General features: G+C 43.6%; 2 protein-coding genes across 3 annotated transcripts in view; one reads left to right on the top strand and one right to left on the bottom strand.

Moving 5' to 3' along the window:
- Positions 1-21,399, top strand: part of LOC143844769 (DGAT1/2-independent enzyme synthesizing storage lipids-like) — a 200,683-nt gene that overhangs the window by 74,877 nt on the left and 104,407 nt on the right. The window lies entirely within an intron of this gene.
- The window catches only part of LOC143844228 (DGAT1/2-independent enzyme synthesizing storage lipids-like), a 44,942-nt gene continuing 28,577 nt past the window's right edge, over positions 5,035-21,399 (bottom strand). The window contains exons 4-8 of one of the 2 annotated variants that reach the window (XR_013233876.1): positions 21,076-21,269; positions 18,720-18,780; positions 14,629-14,768; positions 7,027-7,803; positions 5,035-6,871 (exon numbers count right to left, since the gene is read on the bottom strand). Coding sequence is in view for 1 of the 2 variants with exons in the window: in XM_077351200.1 (XP_077207315.1) it covers positions 7,705-7,803; positions 14,629-14,768; positions 18,720-18,780; positions 21,076-21,269 (494 nt within the window). In the remaining variant the exon portion in view is untranslated. Of the gene's footprint in view, positions 6,872-7,013; positions 7,804-14,628; positions 14,769-18,719; positions 18,781-21,075; positions 21,270-21,399 lie in introns of those variants that run through there. The other variant, XM_077351200.1, reaches the window with a different exon arrangement.

Genomic DNA, 21,399 nt, shown 5'->3' with positions numbered 1-21,399 from the left:
GTGAGTAGCCCAATGTGGAGGAGCAGGGAATCAAATCCAGGTTGCCACATTAGAAGTTGCTGCTCTTAACTAGTTCACCAAGATGTTCAAATTGTCATTGACTTAAAGAGATGTAGCTAGAGCACAGGCAGAAGCAGCTGTTGCAACAGGATTGTATAAATCTGGAGATCCCCCTCTGGGGTTTCTTGAAGCCTGAAGAATATTTATGGAGTTCTAAATGGTATAAAAAAGTTGAGGAAAGTTGACACAGAGGCAGTAATTGAGAAACTCTCTGTATGTTCTTTGCCGACCAATGTTTTATTGTAACATGCATTTTTTTATTTACATTGATATCGAACTGAACTGAAGAATGTACAGACTTAAAGGTTTTCAGTTCTTCAACTAAATTTTGCTATCAATTAAATATTTTCATTGAAGGAAGCAACTGTGACAAGTTTATAAAGTGATGTTTATTGTTACTAACAATTTCTGCCACACAGAATTTCTCTTTGTTTCCCACCTGGAGCCCAGCATCCCTGCACTTCCATGGGATCCGCAGCCAGAGAGTTTCTCCCTCCCAAGTAGTCCTTTTCTCCAGGGGGACTAATCTCTGCCTGGCCTGCCCTTTGGGAGATGGGGGTGGATGGGAAGTAGGCAGCCCCCCCCCCCATAGCCTTCCCTGCACATCTTGCACTTTGGGAGATGGGGTGGATAGGAAAGAGGCATCCCCTCCCCCCCGTGGCCTTCCCCACCTAGCCTGGCCTTTGAGAGATATGGAGAACAGGGCAGGAAGGAGGCAGCCACTCCTGAGCCTTTCCTACCTAACCTTTGGGAAATGTGGGAGAGGGGAAAAGGTGGGATGAAAGGTGGCAACCCCCCACACACATCTGCAGCCTTCCTGGCTGAGCATTTCGAAGATGTGGAAGGTGGGAAGATGGCAGCCTACACCTCCACAGCCTGCCGTGTGTGTGGTTGAATGGGAAGGTGACCTGTATAGACACTGTTGTATGGGTTGGGGGTAGGAGAGCCAGTTCCTCTCCAAAGCAATTGTTTTCTCCAAGAGAACTGATGCCTTCCTTCCCTTTTCTTTCTTTCTTTCTTTCTTTCTTTCTTTCTTTCTTTCTTTCTTTCTTTCTTTCTTTCTTTCTTTCTTTCTTTCTCTCTCTCTCTCTCTCTCTCTCTCTCTCTCTCTTTCTCTCTCTTTCTCTCTCTCTCAGCACCTGTATTTCTCTCTTTCATCTTTCCAGGCCCCCACCTTGAAGTTGGCAACCCAGCTGGCTGCATATAGAGGAGATGTCAGGAATCAAACCCAGTTCTTGAGATTAGAATCTGTGATTCTTTAATCACTTCACCACACTGGATCTCAAGATCAAATTGGGAGTGGGGGTGGGGAGGGGCAAAACCCAGGAAGGTTACAATGCAGGTGCTAGCACCTGCTGTATTCCTGGGTGCAATGGGCTTTGCCTCTAGTGTAGACATAAATACTCACCACCAGAAGACAGAAAGAATTTGACTGCTTTAACCTTGTAACACTAATTAGGGTTGAGGATCAATGCCCAACTCTGAATATTTTATTCCAATCACAGGTCAATTCAGTCCCTGCCATCTCCACTGAATGCAATTTCCATTTTGATTTTGTCTGATTTAAATTTTCCCTCTGCAACAAGCATGATTGATCTGAAGCGACCCTACCTTTCCCCCTGCAATATCCTGGGGTGGATATAACCTTCAATATTTGAAAAATCGGCATGAGAAAGCATGCAGATCTCTGCCTGTTCCGAACTTGCTGCTGAGCCTCCATGGTGAAGAAGCCCTGATTGACCAAGGCTTCAGTTCAAAGGCTTCCTCATTCCCAGATTGCAAGCTTGCCTTAAAGGGGAAGCCCTAACTTCTCTCAGCAAAAGCTCCAGAAACCCTATCTTCTCTCGGTAGAGATTTGCCTCTTGTTTTTCTTTTCTCTTGTTTTTCTTTTCTCCGTCCACTGCTGTCTCCAATCCTCTTCCCCCTGCCTTCAAGAAAAAAAAAGAGGCTCCCCCCCCCCCTTCAGAGCTTCCCTAACCACATGCAGAACACTTTTCTGTTTCAATGGGGAGGACAGGGAAAGAGGAAGACCCAAGTTCAAATCAATCTGGATTCAGCAGGTTTCACAACAGAATAAACAAAGTGCAGATTCAGCCTATGTGTCTCATTATCCTTCATTTTTAACCCCTAATATTTTTTCCAGATTTCAGATTTTTCTGCAACCTCTGAATTCTTTCAGGCAAGTGGAAATATCTGTCTTCTCTGTCCATGGCTCTCATCTCTGGATTTAAGTAATCCCAGATTTGCCCATGTTGAGACAAGAAGGACATCAAGGACAGCATGAGACGTCTCGTTTTTACCTCCTGCACCATTTAATCTTTCCCTTCAATGAAAGCTTACAAACAGTATCTTCTTTTCCTGCTTCCTTCTTTCCTTCTCACTAGCTAGCTAACCTGCTTTTATATGCCTCACTCTCTTCAACTTTCTATCCATCAGTGTCTCTACTGGGGGATACTACAGTGCAGGTCCATGGCACTGACAACTGAATTGTATGTGTCAGAATCCGTGGTATTCTGATATATAGTGCCGCTTTTTGGTGGTGTGGAGGGCGGGGGAGGGAAGAGGCGGCACACACGGCTGCAGCGCGGGTCTTTTCGGTGGCTGCGGCTGCGCTGTGTTCGAGGAGGCGGGGCTTGAGTGTCCCTTCGGGATGCTGCCTCTTTTCTGCCCGCCTCTTTGCCTGGAATGCGGGCAAGCCCCACCCTCCCTCCCTGGTTTTATGGGTTATATGATTGATGTTATATTTTCTCACAGTTGAATATACACAAGAGTATGAGCCTAATTTAATGGGAGCTAGTGTGCGATCAGCATCCCTGTGGGAAATGGGGGCTCCTTAAGGGGGGGGTGGTAATGAGCCACATACAGACCCAACAGGGTAGGTGTGTGAGCTCGTTTCATGACCAGATGGCTCTGGAGTTAGCCAAGGAGGTTCGCGCCCTTTGGCCCTCCTCAGGAGTCGTCTCCCAGGTATAGGATAATCCAAAGAAGGGACCCATAGCCCAGCGGGGTATTTTGATGGGATCCTTCTTTTAGTGATGCATGTGATGTAGTTAGCGGACTGGTCAGATTTGGGCTCTTACTCTATGCGTTTGGTTGTATTAATAAAGCTGTGGCCATTTTTTGCCAAGAAATTGTGTTGCGTTTTCACTCGCCATACTGACCTCCTACCTGCCAATTATTTCTGATGCTGTCTGTCCTGCCTGGCATTTCCCAGTTCCTGCCCCGGTTAGCACCTCAAGGCCGAATTCTCTAGCTTGCATTTTATGGCTTGAACTCCCCACAACAATGCTGTGCTGAGATACCCTCCTCCCTTTGACTCCCTTGCCCGCCTGTGCCTAGCACCCTGATTATAGAGATGTTTGGTCCCCTTTGAAACCTGAGTAATCACCTTCCCATGGGAGGGAGGGGGATGAGCCTCTGTTTTATATATGTGAATACTTGTGTGTAATCTTAGTTCTACCTATGTTCCTGCTGGATGTCTTTGCTTGAGAATAAAGTAACTTTCCAAAATAGAAGTGTTCTTGCTTTTAAGTCTAACACTCTGACCGTATGGTGAAAAACTCTCAAGCATTTCCAGGTGGCACCTCATTTGCTCTTGTATTACCTTCTCAGGGATGGTTCCAGGTTTGCATGGGCCCTGGCTGTTAAAGTATAACTGGGCTTCCTTTTGCCTTCAATTTGGCTTCTCTTCTTTGATGCTGACTTTTCTGGTTCAGCCACTCCCTCTTCCATTTCAATTTCTTTACTCTGGTAGAGATCATCCAAAATTCTGTACTATTCAATAAAAATGGCACCACTGATGTAAAAGCTATACAAATCTTGTTCTGAAGGAGCATCAGTCTAAGGGTCTGCAGAAAAGTTTCTCCATTCTCATCACTGAAAGCAAAATCATATCACTCCAAAATGCTTTAGCAGTTGAACAATCCCATCATATCATGCTGAAGATTTATATTCGAAAACATCCAATAGAGAGAAGGGAGCTCAATTTTATCATGCAACACAATATCAAAGGAGCCATTGCTAATACAAGAAAAAGAAATCTCGTTTTGAGTATTGAGAAAGTAATCACTTTTTATTGATTACTTTGTTATATCTTTGCTGGTTTAATCCTTGAAAAAATACAGCCCAATTTTTAAATTATTGATTTTATAACAGTGTATTTTTTGTTTTGTCTGTGGCTTTGAAGCCTCTAATTGGGTATAAGGATAGCTAAATGTATTTTTTGCCCGTGTACACATTCCATGATTCTATGGGCCATTACGTACCTCTAAAAACTTAGCGTTAAGCAATCACAATTTTTTAACTCTATAAAAAACGCACCCCCCTCCTCCCATCATTTCTCACCCCTTCACTCTCTTGCTTTCTTCTCCTGCTTTCTGACACTTTCAGGCACTCTGCACGGCCAATTCAAATGGCTGCAGAGAGGGACTCGCAATATCAGTGAGTCTCCCCCTGCCTGTCAGTCATGGCAGCCAGCCAATCAGTTTTCTCCTTGCTATAAAGGGAAAGCAATATTTTTTTTAAAGTAAAACTTCTCCATTCTATGCCTATGCTTATAATGATAGATGCATAGTTTAATGCCAGCCCATTTTGGAAGCTTACTTGAAGATGAATGCGGGGGGGGGGGGTTGAGAAGCATGCTTTGTGTGCCAACTGGTGGGTGGGAGTTTTTTTTTTTTTGTTCTGCCTCTATAGAGCAATGTGTATTTATTGCTCCCGGCTGCTTGCTACAAAAAAAGTCTCGTTCCAGGGAGAAGGGAAAGGGAGGCGGGCATGAGGACGGGTGCTGGAGACGGAGATCACACTACTTCTGGCCACTTTGGTTACGCACAATAAAGTTGGGGGAATCCACTTTTGTTGACTCCCCAGCTAGCACTTTAAAATGGAGAATGTGGCTGCTGGTTTGCTGCTGGATGCTGACGACATTGTGTAAAACGTTTTTTAAAAAGCATCTGCAAGAGGTAACCCTTTCACTTCATTTTCTGGGTGTGGAATGGCCCTATGGGAACTCAGGGAGCAACAGAGGTAAGAAAAGTATGTCTAAGTATTCTGCAGGTGCAGTTGCAACACAGCAAAACGTATTCAAATCAAATTTTATTTGATACAGAACTGCAGCCAGATAAAATAAATATCTATAAATGCTAAGCAAAAAACATTACTTTTTCTAATAGGTAAGAGAGTTTAAAATAGTTAAAATCAATAATTCCAGATACATTATAAAATTACATAATAAAATTCCCCCAATCACTGTTAATGAAACTTTAATTGCCTTTCCCTTGTACTATGCACGTGAACATAGAATTTGGCAACCTGTCTAATAAAATATAACTTTTCCTTTGTCTGAGCTGATGGTCAGACAAGTCAGCAAATCATATTAGTAAACAATGCCTGCTAGGAAATGGGAAAGTAATACTTGAAATGCCCTAGGCCCATTATGCACGGCCGCCGAAACGGCGATTTCGGGTCACATGGAAAACGCGGAGGGGGAAGACGCGACGCATACCGGTTATGTACGGGGCGGGGCGCGACGGCGGCAAAACCCAGAGTAACCGATTATGCACGCGGCGATCCGGGCGCCGCTTCTGGTTGCGCCCCGGTCACCCGGAAGCTGCGCTTTCTTCCGCGTTTCACTGACGCGGCTTTTTCGGCGGCATGCACCGAAGCTGCGGCCGGTTGCAGCCGGCTCCGTGCGTTATCAGTGATTTTAGTCGCCGCCATTCCACCCCGAATGTGCGCTAAAACCCCTGTGCATAATGGGTCCTAGCGTCTCAATCCTAAAGGTGCCATAAATTCTGTCCTGAGCCCAGAGTTCCTTCGTATCTCTGAACTAAAGTTTCATAGTTTAGTATAATAGATTCTGTCTATTCGATATGTTTTGCAAAGCCATGAAATGATTTGTCGTAGTATTTTGCAATGCAGTAAACAATGTTGTCTAAACTGCATGTTATGCTGGTGATTGATCTATTTATTTTCAATCAAGTGAAATTATTGACGAAAGGTACCATTTTTATTGAATGACACAAAGTGTTAGAAATAATTTGTGCTCATGATTATCTGACTCTGCATGCATGCTAGACGTGTCTGGTAAGGTTTTCCCCATACGGCTAGAAGACAGGCAAGAGGAATTGCGGGGAAACGTCATAGCCACTCTGATTTTGCTACTTCCATGAAGATTGGTTGGTGACATGAGCCAGTTCATATGTTCTTCAGGGTCAGAGAGGAATACTTTTCTTGTACTATTGGCAGAAATGTAAGATAACTGGAGTCCAGTGAGCAATCCAGAGGGGGAAAGGTGTGATTATCTATGCAGCATTGTCCCACCCTCACGCCCATGCTCCCCTCTCTATTTCCTGCTCCAAGTAATTTTTTTTTATGGTGGGAGAATTTTTCAGTCCAGGAAAGAACCTCTGTGCTGTGAGTGGTGACTTGCTGTGATTGATAAGCCAAGGAGCAGAGGGAGAAATTCACTTTGCTTTCCCGTGCAGCCTTGTCAGGAGTCAAAAAGCCACAATGGGGCAGAGAGAAAACGTGGAAGGGGGCTCCCATGAGGAGAGCTGCAAATGTGAGATTTACCATCCCACATTTGCAAGCAGGAAGCCACTCATGTTTTACCCCTCTGTGTGGAAATGGTCAAGATATTTAAAGCTAATGAAGGATCAGATCATATCTTTGTGCTATGCAGAAATACTGATTATGAAGACATACAAAATTTGTGCTTTCAAGTAAAAATGTTTAACACCTATACTTGCCTCTTGCTATGAATTTGTCAACCGAGAGTCATTTTGTCATATACTGTGACATACCAAGCCACCTGCTGGGGGGTAAATGGTAATGACTGGGGAAGGCCCTGGCAAACCACCCCGTATTGAGTCTGCCATGAAAATGCTGGAGGGCGTCACCCCAAGGGTCAGACATGACTCGGTGCTTGCACAGGGGATACCTTTACCTTTACCTTTACCAAGCCACCTTAAATATATTTTAAATTCAACTATTCCCTTCCCCCACCCCCAAATCGTCAGCAATGTGTTATGTTTCCTGAAGGTCAATAATGCCAGGATTGTTGCATTGGAATCCAACTCCCATACCCATGTTTCCAACATATAAAACAGCAATATAAACATGAAGGGCAGCACTCTTTTTGCTGTGAGTAGCATCATAAAAAACCCATATGCTGATGTAGTTCTCCTTTATGGTGGAAAAAAGGAAGATGAGAAGAAATAAGATGGTTTACTCTATGATGACAGTACATTCCTCTAACGATATGACTTCATGTGCTCCAAAATATTTATTAATTTAAATATTTATACCCAGTTTTTCATCCCCCCTTTCCATTTTATTCCCACAACAACAACTCTATGAGGAAGAGAGAGATACTGACCCAAATTCCCCAGAGAGTTTCCATGACAGGGTGGGGATGGGAATATGAGTTTGCCAGATCCTAACCCAGCACTTACCACTACATCACAATAGCTCTTTAGAATATTATTTATACTTAAGAACTTGGTCACATACAAAATAAATTATTTGGAAAATTCCTTGACAACTTACATTTATAGCAATGTAATAGAATAATATTGGCATGACAAAACTACAGTGCTGAACCTTTTTTCCAGCAAATACATGCACACGGTATGATTAGCATAATTAGTCTTCCTTGCGACCAAATCGTTCCAGTAGAGCTCTTATTGTATTTCCTGGTAGTTTTTGGTGTTTGTATACTAAATCCTGGATGGCAATCTTTGTCTGGAAAGAAATAAAAGCATAAATTCCAAGGGACAGGCAACAGCACCATATTGTTAATTCTAATTTTAAAGCAGCAGAAGACCCAATAAAAAGTAAATCACAATGACTGTTCCCACAGTTGTGAAAAATGCCACTCTTCACCTTCCTAAAGTTCTGCCAAATAATAAAGCTTTTACACAAAAATCTGGCAAATTCAGATACAATCCCTGTTTGTCCTGTGGTCTGAGAATATTCAGAAACCATGATTTCTTGCCCTCTCCTTAGAAGGCAAATCACAGTTATCGAATGAGGATGCTCAGGATTCGAGTCTGCTTCCTGCATTCCCACCTCCAGTGATGTCATAGATACATATCAGCTTTGCCTTCTATTCACTGCTTTTCTCAGCTGCTCCCCTCCTCATATATATATATATATGAGGAGTTAATTAAAAAGTTAATATATATTAACTTTTGAGGATTATTTTATTTTTTATTTTATTTATTTATTTAGATGTATTTAGATTTATTTATTTAGGTTTATTTAGCTTACAATGCAAATTTGCAATAACTATCTCTTGCTTTCTGGGAATGCTTCAGTATGTTATATAGCAGTGGTCCCCAACCCCCGGTCCGGAGACTGGTCCGGGTCCATGGATCAGTTGGTACTGGGCCCCGGCTCCTCCTCATCCTCCTCCCCGGCTGCTGCCTCGGGGGCTGCCCTGCCACTCTGCCGCCGGCTCACCTTTGGTGCTCTCCGGCGGCCACCATGGCTGGGGCTCCCCCTCAGCGTGGCACTGGGCAAGTGGAACAGGGCCTCAGGCAGCAGGGGCGCAGGCAGCAGCGGCGACGCCCCTCGGCAAAAGACTACCCCCCCAGGCCTCAGTAAAATTGTCAAGCATTGACCGATCCCGGGTGATAAAAAAGTTGGGGACCACTGTTATATAGTATTGTTTTCTGGCTGATCTTTCTCCATGATTAATATTAGAAGGTTCCCTCAAGAGGGAACCTCTGTTTGGTTTTGTTTGGAGTAGACTGTCAAGAAGTAGGAATTCAAGAATATTTTACTCCAAGCCAAACCACATCTGCAGGGTCAAAATTATAAACTGCTGTTGAGACATGAAACCAAAACAGAACAGGTCAAGGCATGTATGATTAAGTGGATTCAGAATGTTGAGATTAATGTCACTATAGAAGACTGGGAGCGTATATGGGTCAAGGTTCCTAAATTAACAAACAGCCAAATTTTACAAGAAAATTGGTATAAGATATTCTACAGATAGTATATAACACCCAAAGCTATTGCTAAAATAGCTAAGGGATATAATAATGTCTGTTGGAAGTGTAGTGAAAAAGTGGGGTCATTTTTCCATATGTGGTGGAGATGTGGGAAAGTGAATAAATTCTGGACAAAAGTACATGATGTATTAGAAAAGAGATGTTCAATACTAAGTTCCCTATGAGACCTGAACATATGTTGTTAAGTATGTGTCCAGATGTATTACCCCCTCAAGCCAGAACCTTTTTCTTATATGTGACGACAGCAGCAAGGTTAGTTATGGCCAAGAACTGGAAATCCTCAGAAATTTCATCATGGCTTGATAAAGTTTTTGACTTCTCAAAAATGGCAACATTTACTTCAATAGTCAACAGAAGGCCAATGGAACAATTCCAAGAACAGTGACTCTTTTACATGGATTACTTGGCTAAATAAAAATAAAAAGTCTTGGAGATATCTGTGACTGTGGGAGGTTGTGTAACATGTAAACAGACGCTATCCTTCTTTATGTATTATTATATTTTGAAAATAAAAAACACTTAATATATAAAAAAGTAGGACTCCACATTCTTTCCCCCTGCCTTCCTATCTCCGCCTCCAGCATTTATTTATTTATTTATTTATTTATTTATTTATTTATTTATTTATTTATTTATTTATTTATTTATTTATTTATTTATTTATTTATCATACTTCTATACCGCCCTCCCCGGAGGCTCAGGGCGGTTTACATTATAACAAGGAACCTTAAATGTACTTTCATGATTTAAGGTACAACAGGGCACTTTGTAACTTTTGTGGTGATAAACACATATATTGCCAGCCAACATGCTTTGTCTTCAAGCATACATGGTGAATGCACATCCACATGAGAACTGCTTCCCCCTTGCTTTGGTGATTTGAGTGTGATGGGAATTAAGGGATTGGGGGGGGGGGGTTGGAGGTTGTGATAAGTCTTCCTTTGTGCTGGAAGGGAATTTAAAAAACCCTAAAACACAAAATTGTGCATCCAGCATGGGGGCTCACATCCTACTGTGGTTGACATTTTTAATTGCATTATTTGTTTGTTTATTATTTATTTATTTATATTTATTATTAAATTTATATACAACCCCTCCTGAAGGCTGGCTCAGGACAGTTAATAACATAGTGTTAAAAACATTAAAACAATAAATAAAAAATATAGTTAACAATAACATGAATATAAGCATTTCTTTAAAATTCCATTGCCCAACCAAACTATTGCTAATCTGTATTTTTGTTTCCAGGAATCTGCAGAATGCCAGGTAGTTGTGGGGTCTTCATATAGAGATGTGGTGAAAGCACCCGAGTAAATCATAACTACAGAAAAGGTCAAGGAAGTTCTTAACTAGGCCATAAGCAGGAGTACCTATTGTGCTTGGATAGAAGAGGGATAGAAGGACTCTGAACAATTCCGCCTAACATTAGATCTCAGACAGGTGACTCACGCTGCTCTCCATAGCACCACTCCCTTTGGCTAGTTGTTTTGCTTTGCAGAGGGCTCCAATTTAGTCTGCACTGCAAGTTTAAAAGAAAGGAGCAGCAGACAGGCTGGGATTTGGAGCCCTCTGTAAACTCCATATTGAGCTTAAGACATAGTCATTTTGAATGGCATATGGCCTTATAGAATCTGTGCCTTTTTTGTATTGTTGTATATGTTCAGATGACCCATTTAAGCAATTCAAATATAGATCTACAATTGAAGTGGACCAGCTCCGAGGAATTCCAGGATAAGTACACAATAGAGGAGGGAGATAATAAGAGACTTATAAAGGATTTATTAGGGGTGTGCATTCAGAACTACCCACGCTGAAAATATACTCAAGAAATATCTTAGCACTAAATCAAAGGCCATCATTTCCCCAGCACTACCTTCTGTAACTAGGTAGGACCTGAAGCAATAGTTCTTGAGCTATCCTGGCTCTGGGGAAGGCTTATTTAGAACTGGACACACTATTGTTTTGAGGAAGCATTAACTAACTCTTGGACACAGTCAGCCAGCCCCTCTCCTGGCAGATTTAAGTAACTAGGAAGGGCAAGATTTATACAAGTAGGTGGTAGGGCTCAGACCTCCAAGGATCATGTCCACATCTTCAGACTTGAATAATCCTGAAAAGTTGGCACCCTGGCACCCCCTGATAATGCCACTGCTAATGCAGAGTCCAAGTCTGAATGGATGCAAGAGATTTTATTTGCAAAGTGTTGAGAAAAATGGTCACAGTGGGCCACCAAGAAATCACCTTCTCTTGCAAACCGCATCCCAACAGACCTCTGATAGCACAGAATTGCTCTACTGGCCTGCATTATGTATATGCAATGGTAGCAGAAGCAGAAAACTATTGTTTCTTTGGCATGAAGAGTATGCTTTAAAATCAGCTTTCACCTTCTTCTGTGGTCCCTTTATCCATTTCCCTTGTCTTGCCCTCATCCCCTCAGTAAACCAAAGTACTACCTGAGCTCGAATGTTTGGGGGACTGTCCCTGAGAGCAATCATATCAACTGTTTACATCATTTTCTTGTTTCAGAGGTTAACCCGGACATCAATAGGAACACCAACCATATCAACAGGAAAATTCCCTAGAACCATCAGAAAGCCATTCAGCTCTGGAGGCAGATTACTTCAATAGGCCCACACCTCTGAAGAGTCTTGGTATCCCTGTAACTCAAAACCCAAGAACCAGGGATTTGTCTATGACAAAGGAGCCACCATCAGTTCTTCTAATCTTAGATCACATTCCTCCTACCCATAACAAAACACAAGTTCAAGAATGTGGCCTACATAATGTGCAGGACCAATTATTACCTCAGATAGGCCCATAAAAGGTAAAGGTAAAGGTATCCCCTGTGCAAGCACCGAGTCATGTCTGACCCTTGGGGTGACACCCTCTAGCGTTTTCATGGCAGACTCAATACGGGGTGGTTTGCCAGTGCCTTCCCCAGTCATGACCGTTTACCCCCCAGCAAGCTGGGTACTCATTTTACCGACCTCGGAAGGATGGAAGGCTGAGTCAACCTTGAGCCGGCTGCTGGGATTGAACTCCCAGCCTTATGGGCAAAGTTTTCAGACGGCTGCCTTTCCACTCTGCGCCACAAGAGGCCCATCAGATAGGCCCATAGAGACCATGAAACCCTGAGCTGCTCCTGGAAAGACAGCCTCAGCATGGATGATGAAATCCCTTAGAACAACCAGTATGGGAGTCCTAAACAGCAGTCCCAAGATCAGCTCTGTCAGCTCAGGCATACTAACAGAATCTCTATTATTTTTCATAATCCCAGCATTAGGTGTACAGCCTCAAAAACCAGTAGTGTCACAGATGGGCCCCATGTTAAGAAAATAGAATCCTTAGATGTTGCAGCAACACCACTTCCCTGCCTGCCAGACCTCTTCTGTTGTATCACTGAGTACCTAGGGGCTTAATTGGAAGATGCTAAACACCAGCCAACTCTCTGTAATAAGTGCCAGGTCAGACTGCGGCTGTTTTTTCTGGTTACTGACCTGGCATTCAACAACAAAATTGTATAGGCTGGCAGTTGAGTGATATGGTTTCCAACACAACTTGAGTTGGAAGAAGATCTAGAAAGGGAAACAGCCCATAAATGTCTGCTGTCCCTTCCCCTTAAGTTTACATAAAACACCCTATTACAATGAATCTTTTCAGTAAGCAGGTCTACTATATGAATGAAATAATTGGCATATGTATACAATATAGTTATGAAAGGTTTCATTGTCTTTATCACTGTGGATCTGTTCTCCTGCTCTCTCTACATAAGAAACCTTATGTCAAGGTTCCTCGAGGCAGAGAAAAGGTCTGCTATTCTTGCATTTGATGTGCAGGATCCAGCACAGTTTTGACTTTCAGATATATTTACTCAAACACTCTCAGAATCACTGGGCAATTACACATAGTAGGTTTGGTCAAAGGATGTGCTCAGCTGTTCAGAATCATCTTGTTGATGAAGTATATTTAAAAAATTACTGGAGAGTTGGATAAAATATAAAAATTATTATGTAAAAAGTTGGGAAGTTAAAAAAAAATACCAAATAGTGTGTCAGTGTAAAGTACTGTACTAATTTCCAGCCACCACATATCAGGAATTTTGCATACCATACAGTCAGCTCTTTACCATCTACAGGTATTAATGTTATTGGTAGATTTGGGCAGGAAACTCTCCCAGCTTATTGTATTGTTTTGGTTGTTGCAATGGCACATGTTTTTCTTTTGCTTCAAATTATTCGTGGTGACTCCCAGAACTGATATGGAGAGTAAGACTACGTAAAACATTCAGAGTTCCCGAACAAGCTATTTATTCTTTCTTAGACTGTGGTGCATATTTTTTCATTCTGATTTTCTCTCCTGTAATTGATACCACTATATCTTTAAAGGGAACAATTTTTCAGTTGTATTGATCACCATTGTATCTACTGGCTTATATAAAACAACCATTTTATTCTAGTGTATGAATTCTAGCATAATAACTGGTTTCAGAACATGGCCAATGTGACAAACTTCAGTCCTTTAAAGCTTGTTCATTTCAATGGAAGAGTTAACCACACTGAACTTATATATGCTTTATTTTTTCTGGACATGGATCTTCCATCACCATCATCCTGAGGGAAATGGGCACATTTCTGGGTGTTTTCTTGGAAGATGCTAAACACCAGCCAACTTGTGCACTATTCCTACCTTCCTGGGCTCCCTTGATCAGAGTTGTATTTTTGCATGGTCTGCTTTACTCCCTTTTTCCACGTCTTGTTTCTTCTTTTCCCTCTTCCTCCTTTCCTTTCCTCTTCTCCGTCGTTTCCTTATTTCTTTTACTTTCATTCCCACCTCTTCCTGCTTTCTCTTTTCCATTCTGCCCCCCTCGGCTCCTCACACATAGCCTTTTTATCCCAGTGCTGGTCTGTCTAGCTTTTTCCCAAAGTGCTGCCTTATAACCATTGAGGCCCTCAAGTGTCTTCAGTCATGTCCCTCAGGACAGACCTGAAACCATGGAACAAACATGGGTGGCTTTCATGGCTCTCACTGAGTGGTTCCTTCTCCCAATACCTACAAACCAGCTGATTAGGCTAGGGGTAGTTGGCAATTGATGGCTTCTAGTGTTGTTAAGGGGAATTGAATTACTCTCTACTCATTTTTTCCATGAAATCCGACTGTCCTTTTTTCATCTCTTTTTAGGTATTTGGAAACTGTTTCAAATCAGCTCAAACATGATCAAAAGAGATATTCCAAAACAGGAGGGACAGAAAGTGAGGCTCTACAAAATTTCAGAATTTCATTCTGTAGATTCTCAGTGGCAGGCAATGCCTTCCCAAACCTTTCCACCCAGCTGCTTGAACACCTTTGATGCATAATATCAACAGAATCCCTACAAATAATTTCAGAGGGTAGCTTTGTTGATATGCAGTAAAACAGCTAGATTCAAGTCCAGCAACACCTTAAAGACCAACAAGATGTTTGCAGATACCTGCAAACTGTGCAGGAGCTGGCAATGCCATCCCAAACCTGTACTGGGATTTATACTCTGGTTTTGAGAAGAGTGTCAGCTTACCTTTTCAGCCAGCTCTTCAGCAGTTATGTTTGGATCATATGGAATTGGTTTTCCTAGGTATGTGCACAATTTGACCGGAAACCCTCCATATATAAGAGCCATGGGCCACCGGCTATATTCATACAGATCCTTCAGTAGTCCTGTGTGAAAGAATCAATAAGATAGTATTTATTTTATTTATTTTATTTTAATACAGCACTGCAGCCAGATAAAACAGATAGCAAGAAATAAAACATTTCACAGCAGAAAATTGCATAAATTGGATAGTATATTTCATGTAATTTAAGAGTCAGTTGAGTAGAACATGTACCAAGAGAAAATTTTAGAGTGTGTGCTTAAATATACAAGTCTCTTAAGTGGAATTATATTGGCAAGAGAGGGCCTAACTACAATTAGTTGGAACATGTGCTTTTTATCAACATTGCTCCACTCTTCAAGTATTACCATCTGTAACAGCGGGAGCTGTTTTATAATTCACTAAGGGCTAAGTGGGCGGAGAGTGGGCGTGGCCTTCAGCGGCACATGGGAAGCGCATCCCGATATGGGCCCTGCCTCTGACAGGCCATGCCCACTCAGTACTTTGGCCCAATCATTGTTATTCTGCTGTTGCGGAGATTCTTTTTTCTCCTGTTTCATCTGCACAACAATCTTGTGCAGTAGGCCTCAAGTCTTTCAATTTAACAACAACCTGTGTGGGAGATCTTAAATGTTACTTCTCCACTACAACCCTCTCCAAAGTAGCCTTTTCTGCCTGGGGAGCTGATATTAATACTCTGCAGATGAGCTCTAATTCCAGGAGCAGGCCCCACCTGTAATTGGTTGCCATGTAATCTCCCCCTAAGAAGGGTCTCCAGATTGATTTTTCCTTCACATATCTGGAAAACTCATCTGTAACCACTATGCCACAATACCCAAAGGTCAGTCCTCTCCCACACTCAACAAACATTCCAAACATTCCAGGTTCTTGACACCCATATCTCCACACCCATGCCCTCATCTCCACACCCATGCCCTGGATGGCTCAGGCAGAGTCGCCTGCAACTCAACCCCTCCAAGACGGAGGTCCTGTGGCTGGGCAGAAGAGGGCAGGACCAGGAAGCGCGCCTCCCATGCCTGAACGGGGTGCAATTAACACCTGCACCAGGTGCCAGGAATTTGGGGGTGACATTTGATGCCTCCCTCTCTATGGAGGCTCAGGTCACTAATGTAGCTCGGACGGCATTTTTCCATCTTCGCCAAGCCCGGCTACTAGTGCCCTATCCGTCCTCAGAATACCTGGCCACAGTGATCCATGCAACGGTCACTTCCAGATTAGACTTCTTTAACTCGCTCTATGCAGGCCTTCCCTTATCTTTGACTCGGAAGTTACAGCTGGTCCAAAATGCGGCTGCCAGGGTCCTCACTAGAACACCTTTGAGGGTCCACATTCAGCCGCTGCTTCGTCATCTGCACTGGTTACCAGTCTGTTTCCGAATCAGATTCAAGGTATTGGTATTGACCTTTAAGGCTATACGCGGCCTGGGTCCCGTCTACCTGCGGTCCCGTCTACCTGGGTCCCGTCTACCCCCCGCAGAGCACTCCGCTCTGCGGGTATGAATTTACTGGTTGTCCCGGGCCCACAGAATGTTCGCCTTTTCAGTCCTGGCCCCAACCTGGTGGAATGAGCTCCCAGAAGAGCTAAGGGCCCTGCCGGATCTACCAGCTTTCCACAGGGCCTGTAAGACGGAGCTCTTCTGCCAGGCATATGGTTGAAACCAGGGCAGCTCTCCCACTAATTCATCAGAGGATCCCCTCCAATATTGAGATCTCTAACATCGAGATCATTGTTAGATCTATTGTATTGGTGCCACCCTCTTCTGAATATTATTCTCCCCACCAGGCTGAACTTGGGGGGAAGTCGGGTAACTAAGATCAGAATTGTGACCACCGCCGCTTATATGTTATATGTAACTTGTTGTTGATGTTAATTGGGGTTTTTATGGGGATTTTATTGTGTTTTAACTGTTTATGTTGTAAACTGCCCTGAGACCTATTTGGAGAAGGGCGGTCTAAAAATTAAATAATAATAATAATAATAAAAATAAAAAAATTATCACTACACCACCACATCCTCCCACACAACACACACATTCAACCCCATGCCCTTACAGACTGGACAACTCCTCCCCTTCCCCTTCCCACCGTCAAGCTCTAGCACCCGTTGTATTCCTGGATACAACGGGCTTTGCCCCTAGTATTATCATAATGTGTAATGTAATAGCATTTCCTTCCCAAAAGTTTTTTGATCAACATTGTCCTTGGTATTTAGCTGTTCAGAGTAAATGTGTACACAACCATACTGAAGATTTATTTTGAAGAAAGCTAAAACACATTTGTGAACATAGCAGAGTTTTTTAAAGGAGTTACGTAAGAGAGACAATGCATCCTGTGATTGGCTTTCATTATACTTCAGATTAGCAGTGAGCATTGTTCTTTTGATTTAAATAGGGCCCTATCCTACATATCAGAATGCTGTGCAATCCCTCCATCCTTTGGGGACACACTGAGTAAGCACCATGTGAAAGCACTCTATAAATCTAGAAAAATTGCCTCTGGCGAGGAGTTGAGGCTTTGCTTTACAAGGATTTCTTTAGCCCAGGTAGAGATGTGTACATCAGAGTGGCTGCCCTGCCACTCTGCTGCTGGCTCTCCTTTGGTGCTCTCCAGCGGCTGCCATGGCTGGGGCTCCCCCTCAGCGTGGCACTGTGCAGCTGCTGCTGGCAGTGCCCCCAGCAGGCAGCGGGGAGTCAGGGGCAGCGCCCCCCAGCGGGTGGTGGGAAGTCAGGGGCACCAGCAGGAAAGCAAGTGGAGCAGGGGCCCAGGTGGCGGCGGCGACGTCCCTTGGCAAAAGACTACCCCCCCCCACTGGGCCTCATTGTCAAGCATTGACTGGTCCCTGGTGATAAAAAGGTTGGGGACCACTGGCTAAGAGAACATGATTCAATTGTATATATTCAAAATACATTAAAAGCCACTCTCCAGTGGCAGGAGAAGAGATGGCTACTGTAACAGTGAAGCCTGGCAGAAATCCAGGAGCTGGCAATCCACTTTCCATTTTCCAACCATGAGGCAGAATCTGCTGGCTCCAATGGTGGTATCAGGGAAAAGCTTCCAGCAGGGAGAACACCGGCATGGTAAGCCCAGAGCTAGTCCTTTCCCTTTTAAAATGTACAGGGCCATGGGAGGAGGCCAGGTCTATCTGATCATCAACTGTTGTCAGCAATTTTTTTGCCCAATAAGAACTGCTTTCCTGGCCAGGTTCCTCTCTTTCCCTCCCTACTATTGTGTTTCCCTGAGATTCCAGGAGATAAATTTTTGTTACACTTGGAATCCAGTGTTCCCTGTGTAGTGTGTGAGAGAAGCATTTAATGATGTTATAATGTAGCAATGTACTGTTCACAGCAAAATAAAAATTTTGTTAATGAAGTTTCAAAACATTTTGAAAGCATTAAGAGGAGGTTGAAACATACAGAAGATTAATAGAGGATGCAAAGTCCAACCTTATCTTTTAACACCCCCATTCCCATTCATTGGATACCATTCACAAGGCAGGGTAGTGCTGAAGACAATTTATTTATTTTATTTATTATATTTCTATACCGCCCGCCCCGGAGGCTCAGCAATAATAGTTTATTGCTTATGGTGACAATGATGTCACCATAATTTTCCTTTATTACATGTTACTAGGAAGATGTCAGGCAACATGCAGTTAGTGTCACTGGCAGCCATGAAACTTCTGCAATGTCTAGTTAAGCCCTGATAAGAATTGTTGGTGGAGATAGTATATGAGATTAAAATGTGCAACACATAACAGTAAAAAAACTAGATCCATTCCCCTTGTTTCTTGGTTAAAATGATCCACAGGTAGATAAACATTTGTTCACACAGTTCCAAATACAATAGAAAAACACCCCCTTCCCAAGTTGTCATATGGAAAACAATTGCAAAAATTGATTAATTGCTATGCAATATGAAGCAGACTATGAGTATAAAATACCTTGTTTAGAAACCGAACATTACTGAAAGTTAGGGTAATACATTGGATAACTTACGTATATCTCCTAATGTCTTGTATGCCTCACGGACATTCTGTGTAAACATAGGAATGATGGGCTAAAAAAGAGACAGAGAGAAATTGTGAGAATGTAGACAATCTTAGCTTTCCATGTATTAAAATACAATTTTAGCACAACTCCCAAGCAGTTGGGAGACCACAGTACACTTATCATGATTTGAAATGTAAGCCTGTTTACATGTTACTGGAGCAGTATTCATGGGTCTGTCCCATGCTGCTATGCTAATATTTATTCATAAGACATCAAATGATATTGACAAATTATATGGTTACTTCCATGCCCTTGGCTGAATCTGCACAGAGCTTTCCCCCCCCCCTACTTTAGATCCTGCTGAATTCAAATCGATTTGAACCCAAGTCTCCCCCACCCCAACAGCCCATTATGCACAGCCGCCAAAATGGCAATTTCGGGTCACATGGAAAATGCGGAGGGGGAAGACACGAAGCAAACCGGTTATGCACGGGACAGGGTGTAACGGTGGCAAAATCCGGAGCGGTGGGCGTCGAGGTGTCGATGCGGAGCCAAGGGGAAACGAGGTGAGCGCGCCACTGTGTCGGCAAGCGGGCACCGCATTGGAGGCAGACGCCAGGAAGGGCAGCTGCAGCCTGCGCAGGCGTAGCCCTGCCGGGTCCGACGGGCATGGAGGGGGAGGGAGCAAGCGCTGAGCAAGCGGAGGGGGAGGGAGCAAGTGACTCCACTGCTGCCTGACCCTCCTCAGCGCCAACGTGAGCTGCCGCCACAGATGCTGCCATCCTGAAGCTGGACTTTGGGGGGGGGTTCTAGTGTTCGCGCTTTCCCGTCCCCTTAGTTTGCTCCCAGTTCGCCCCTCCCCTTGTTTGCTGCCCCGTTTCCTCTGCCCCCTAGTTCGTTCCCTTTAATACTGTTTACCCTTCACGTTTTGAGTTTGTCTTGCTGTTCACACTTGTTTGTATTACTGTTTTGCACTGTTTTATACTGTTTTACTGTTTTATAAAGTTTGTCTGTTTGCATACACCCCCTCGCCTGTACTGTCATTTGTGGTTGGAGGAGGGTCCGGGAATTGGTGGGTGATTGGTGCGGTGGCCTCTGTGCCGTCCCTAGATAGGAACATGCTGCTCTCTGTTCCCCGCTGGTGCTCTGCGCCCCGGCCCACTGCCTGCAGTGCTCCCCTGATCCCCCTCCCCTTTGGGCTCCTTGGCTGCCTTTCTGTTCCCGTTCCCTTTGGTGCCCTACTGCCTGCTGCAGCGTTCCAGCAGCTGCTTCGATTGTGGCTCTGGCGCTCAACCCGGAACTCCCTGGTTATACACGCAGCACCTTTGGCACCACTTCTGATTGGGCCCTGGTCGCCAGGGAAGCTGCGGTTTCTTCTGCGTTTCGCCAACGCGGCTTTTTTGGCAGCCTGCATCGAATCTGCAGCCAGTGGCAGCCGGCATCGTGCATTATCGGTGACTTTAGTCACCGCCATTCCACCCCGAATGTGCGCTATTCCCCCCGTGCATAATGGGTCAACTTGAAATAGAAACCCATCTGCACAAGGCTGCGGGTGAGAGAGTGGGGGGGATGAGGACCCCTGATTTCATCCTCCAGAATTAAAAGAACTACCTCCCATGCTGATCTCTCAGCCTCTCCTACCTCATAGGGGCTGAATCTGAAAATGGGCAAGCGGGCAGGCAGGCAAGCAAGTGAGCAAGCAGGGGGATGCGGGGGCAGGCGTTCAGGGGGGAGCCAAGACAAGCAAAGAGGAGACAGCAGCAGTCTCTCACAAAATGAGGCAAATCTTTGCTATGAGAATTGTGGATTCTGGAACACAGTTACCTTAACCCTTTTTTAAAAATCTTGCAACCAGGAACTAGGAATTCTTTGAACTGGCACCCAGCCAATCAGGAACAGACTGCCTTGTTACGATGTTGAAGACTTAAGGCAGCAACAAGTTATTTCAGGGAAAGCAGACAGCTGCACGCTTACTCATGCCGATTTTTCAAATATCAAGGGTTATATCCAGGATATTGTGAGGAAAAGGTAGGGTCACTCCAGATCAATCATGTTTGTTGCAGATGAAAAATTTAAATTGCCCGAAATCAAAATGCAAATCGCATTCAGTGTAGACAGCAGGGATTGAATCGACCTGGGATTGGAATAAAAGCTCCATGCAGATTCAGCCCCGGTTAGAGACTTCCACTATGTACTTAGTGACATTTTGATTAAAGGGATTAAGGATGCATCAGAGGAGAATTGCTGTCTAGAAATACAACAAATATTAAGGGAGTATGTCATTTCCAAGACACTATTCTTAAAGAAAGAATTTGTGGAAGATATACATTTGTTGCTCTGGCATATATTTCTTAGTACTCACCACTTTTGCATCTATTGCAACTTGAGCAAATCCTATACGGTTGCACCACATAATTTTATAGGTGTTATCACTAAAGAGGGCTTCTCGTACCCCCCCTGGTGAAATAGACATCCAATTGCCATTTTTCAAACAAGACAGACAATCTTCCTTCATACCAGCAAACATATATAATGCTTCTAGAAGTCTTCTATAGCCTGTACAAAAAGAAATATAGAATCTATAACCAAAACAGTGAAACATGGCATATTAAAGAAAAAATATTCTAAACTAAAATACCATCCTAATGTTTACCGGGGGGGGGGGTCAACTCCAAAAGAGGTTGGG

The sequence above is a fragment of the Paroedura picta genome, chromosome 9 (assembly GCF_049243985.1).
Source record: "Paroedura picta isolate Pp20150507F chromosome 9, Ppicta_v3.0, whole genome shotgun sequence".
Lineage (NCBI taxonomy): Eukaryota > Metazoa > Chordata > Lepidosauria > Squamata > Gekkonidae > Paroedura > Paroedura picta.
Note: the sequence above shows the minus strand (reverse complement) of the source record. Positions and strands in the feature narration are given on the sequence as shown.